Source organism: Brassica oleracea, chromosome C4, assembly GCF_000695525.1.
Source record: "Brassica oleracea var. oleracea cultivar TO1000 chromosome C4, BOL, whole genome shotgun sequence".
NCBI classification, from domain to species: Eukaryota; Viridiplantae; Streptophyta; class Magnoliopsida; order Brassicales; family Brassicaceae; genus Brassica; species Brassica oleracea.
The window spans coordinates 39,343,460-39,347,818 of record NC_027751.1 but is presented as its reverse complement, the minus strand read 5'-3'; the positions used below and the strand labels follow the sequence as shown (position 1 = coordinate 39,347,818).

General features: G+C 33.8%; 1 protein-coding gene across 1 annotated transcript; it reads right to left on the bottom strand.

Moving 5' to 3' along the window:
* Positions 1–2,133: 2,133 nt before the first annotated feature.
* Positions 2,134–2,651, bottom strand: LOC106338858. Its single transcript, XM_013777740.1, has one exon. The coding sequence runs from the start codon at positions 2,635–2,637 to the stop codon at positions 2,134–2,136; it is 504 nt and encodes a 167-aa protein (XP_013633194.1). The 5' UTR covers positions 2,638–2,651.
* Between the last annotated feature and the right edge of the window lie 1,708 nt (positions 2,652–4,359).

The following is a 4,359-nucleotide window of genomic DNA, read 5'->3' as shown; positions in this document are numbered from 1 at the left end:
CTTCGAAAAGTCGCAGCTCAAGTCACAACCTATCACTTAAAACATCAATCACAATAAGGCATCCATCCCTGGGAAGACCATCTTCAAACAAGTGAATCCTCAGGTGCGTAACATTATTCTCGCGAGATCATCAACGAAAAGTTTCAGAGACTTTCTTAGACGTCGGTTTGTCTTAAGTTATTAGACTTTTTATACCTACACCTTGTCACAACCTAGTTGTCATCATTTCTTTACCTCGCCACCGGTGCCGGTGCCTCATTTTGTTAGCCAAAATTTTGTTAGCCAAAATATCATTTCTTTACGTCGTTTTTATATTTTATTTTTACGGGCGAAACAAAATCTAGGATGTATTCGAATCCAAACTTTTTCATTTTTAAATCTGACTCCAGGACACTTCGGTTTTGTAAAACGTTTTCCTAGTTTCCATAACCGCATTTCCTTAAAATCGTTGCTAATCTGTTGTATTTCTCTTGTAATTTCATATCCGGTTGTTGGAGTCCTACATAAACAAGAGAACTTATAATTTGGCAGAATCTTATGCTCTTGAGAAAACAAATAATATAATTACCACTACAAGAAATTTGTGTTTTAATAGCACGAAAGCATAGCGTTTTTTCCGATTGTGCTATGGTTGACACACCCTTTAGTTTTAGATAGCGTTTATATATTTGGAAACGCTATGATAGAGTGATATATATGAAAACGCTATGAAATCGTATGGTTTTATATGTAACACTTACGTTTAATAGCAAAACATAATAAAAAATGCTATATTTGGCTTTTTGAATCCCTAAAATCTAAACAAGTTTTTAAACCCTAAATTCTACATACAAACTTGAAACTCTAATATTTCAGCATCAAATCGTAAATTTAACTTCAAATCTTAGTTATAAACCCAGAAAATTAATATTTTTTCAAAAATTAATCTCAAAATCTTAAAATCAATACCCCAAAAATGCTATATTTGGCATTATCTCTTTCATCTCTTCTCACGATCTCTCGTCTTCTCATCTCTCTCACCAATCTCTTCAATCTTCTTGCTCACTGATAACTCATCAGAAATCCTCCTCCCTCATTCATATTCTCCCATCACCTCTGCAGTCCTCCTCTCTCATCGCCTATTCAATCCTCATCTCAGGATCTCTCAAACTCGCCGTCTGTCGTCACGGGTTCAATCTCACCACCTCTGCTCAAGTCAGGAAGCCACCATTACCATGACCTCGCCTCCTCCTCCTTGGTTTGTTTCTTCTTTCGTTTTCATATCTTTTTATCTTTTATTTTCTAGTAAAATCTATTGCTTTTGCTCACAGATCTTGAATACTGATGAAAGGGATGCGTGCCAGAGGAGAATTTTGACATAGCGGAGATGTGTCATAGGTGTTACGAACCAGAGGTGGAGGCGGAGGCAGATGCGGTTCAGAACAAGATGGCGGAGGCACGAGGAGGCGGAGGCGCGAAGCTGTTGAAGACGGTGGTGTTTAGAAGATTGGTTTAGTTAGTAAATAGGGTTATGTTTAAGCTTAGTTTAAGTTTTTGGTTTAGTTTTGGTTTAAGACCTTTTTTCTACCTAGATTCTTTTTTTTTTAATTTGTATACCATATATTTTTTGTAAAACAGTTTGATTATAAATCAGTTTAAATAATAAAAACATTTTAAATATATAATCCACTTTAAATTTTAATTATGTTTTTTCATTTTTAAATAATTAATTTCATTAAATAATTTTAATGCAAATAATAACAAGAAAAGAAACGCTATTAAAGTATATTTAATTGCATATAAAAAACGCTATAATATATCACAATACGATAGCAGTACAAAATACTGCTATCTAATGTGTTTGACCTATTATGACGGGCGATGATACAGTGCTTCATAAACCGCTATCGTATCGTTAGATAGCGTTTTTTGGCCGCTAACAAAAGCAATTTTTCTTGTAGTGTACTCATGTTCCGCATTGATATTCAGTGTAATAAGTCTAGAAACATTTTTTTTATAGAAGATAGCACAATTATCAGTCGGCAGTCAATCAAGCACAACTTATATAAAAATCTTAATAATTAAGCCCAAAAACATAAGTAATATAAAAGAAAAGATTTAAACTAAAAAAAAATTATAGAAAAACCCTAATAATTATCGCTCAAGATATCTATGAAGTTGCATAGACAAATTTAGGTATCCCTTAATCTCTACACATCGATCGCTGTTCAAACCGACGAGGTTGAACTTAGAGGTGAACTTGCCACGGCTGGTCCAAGGAGGCAACCGAATCTTCGCCCGACCCATCACAACAGTACCTTTCGATGTTGCAGGATCTCTTATAGAATGTACTTTGATCAATTCAATGTAAATATATTTGTATGAAGAGCAATCTAAAGGAAACACTAATCTTTCATTGAATTGATGGAAGCCACGGAAAGACCTCACCCCACTTGTTCCTTGTTCTTCTTCTTCCTCTATCCATGCCATAACTCTGAAGTACTCAGAACCCATGTGAGGTTGCGTAAGGTCTCTTTCATCTTTTGTGAATCCTTCAAAGATATTCACGACTAACTCTGTGTTTACTGGCTCTTGCACTTTTTTCCCCTTACGGATCAGTCTTTGCTTTTTGTCTGGTTTTTGCTCATCGTTCATCATGGAGACTTGAAAAATCGATTTACGGGTTTTTGATTTTTTAGAATGTTTAAGAGCTATCTATTATATATATACAGACATATATTTTATGGATGAAGGACGAGATTAGTTTTTATTTCTTTATTTTATGATATTGTAAGTATCATCAAAAAGTAATTCTAAGAATTATTTTTAGAAAATATCTTAAAATATAGACATATATCTTTTTTTTTTATAACCGAAATGTGGTCCCAAAGAATTTCTACTCCCAAAAACTAATCACTACGAGACCCGCAGGATCCGCCTTTTCTTACCACTTAAGGCGCTCCGGGTGGCCAAGAGGAATCGAAAAATATAGACATATATCTTAACATTATTTAACCAAAATATCTAGATTTTTTTTTTGTCATCCAAAATATCTAGATTTAGTTCTGAAAGATCTGTAAAATAATGTTTTTTAGTTGCCTTATTAATACGTTTACAATTTTAATAGCCTGATCGTGGCCATGAAAGTAACTCTATCACCACCATCGAATCATCTTCACCACCGTCACCATCACCAAAACAACAGCTCCTGCGGTAAAATATGAGTGACTTTTTGATGATTCAATTGTTTCTCTGGATCCAACAATCTCGATATTAATGATGGAAGGCACATTAAGAGCCTTCAGGAAAAAATAGATTGGGTTTGCAAGCATATTATTACATAACTTGGATGTCTGGGATAGTCATAGAAAATGGCGACAATACACATTATTTCTCACTCTAAAAGAAAATGCTGACTCATGATGATGATTATGTTCAGACAATTCAGTTTCTAATTTACGCAGTAACAGAAGAAGGATAAAAGAAAGCCCTATGCTTGTGAAAGAATCTGAGAGACTGAGATTGCTCCTTTTTAGCCAATCTCCCGAGTGTAGTCTGCGATGTTATCAAGGGAGAGAACGAGGAAGGAGATTTTGATGATGACAATGAGTGTTCTGTGTTCATGAGCAGTTATTGAGAATGGAAGGATCAGAAACATAGTGGCCAAATCCTCTAATTCTGGGCTGCAATGGCCATTACTGGAGGCCTGTATGATTGCAATGGCCTTCCTGATAGAATCAGAAACTTTCACCGGCAAAAGAATATCTAAGCTTTAGAGGTGAAGTCCCAGCATCTTAATAATTAAAATTAATATTAAGATTTAGATGTAAAGTAGCACTGTAGCAGCATATTAATCTTTTATCTTAAATTGTTCCAAACTTTAGGAGATGTTATTGGTTTATATATTTTGATTGATTTAGAAATCTATATAGTATTTATAAATCCAAGTAAAATATGCAAATCCGGAGGTTTTCTCTCGGATTTGAGTCTTTGTATTTTTAACTAAAAAATCCAAACAAATTCATTCAAATCCATTATAAAATCAAATATATTAGTAAATCCGTACGATTGAATAACACTGGATTTGATACAGAATTTATGAATCATTAAACCAATAACACATGATTTTAATACAGATTTGAAAATCATAGAACCAATAACACTAGATTTAGTTCGGATTTTCAAATCGGATTTTCAAATCCATTAAAATACAACAATCAATAACCCTTACTTAGGCTTCAACATAATAAAATGTTGTCTTGATCTCCAGCCTACGTCAAGGTTTGTGGCAGTCTAGCATTAAAACATATAAAACAAGATAGATCTTTTTTTTGCTCAATCAAAAGCACTGCGTTATAAACAGCCAAGTTAAAAAACTAT

What these genes read in the sequence shown, in the direction of transcription:
- LOC106338858 (XM_013777740.1), bottom strand. Translation starts at nt 2,637, where the DNA reads ATGATGAACGATGAGCAAAAACCAGACAAAAAGCAAAGACTGATCCGT.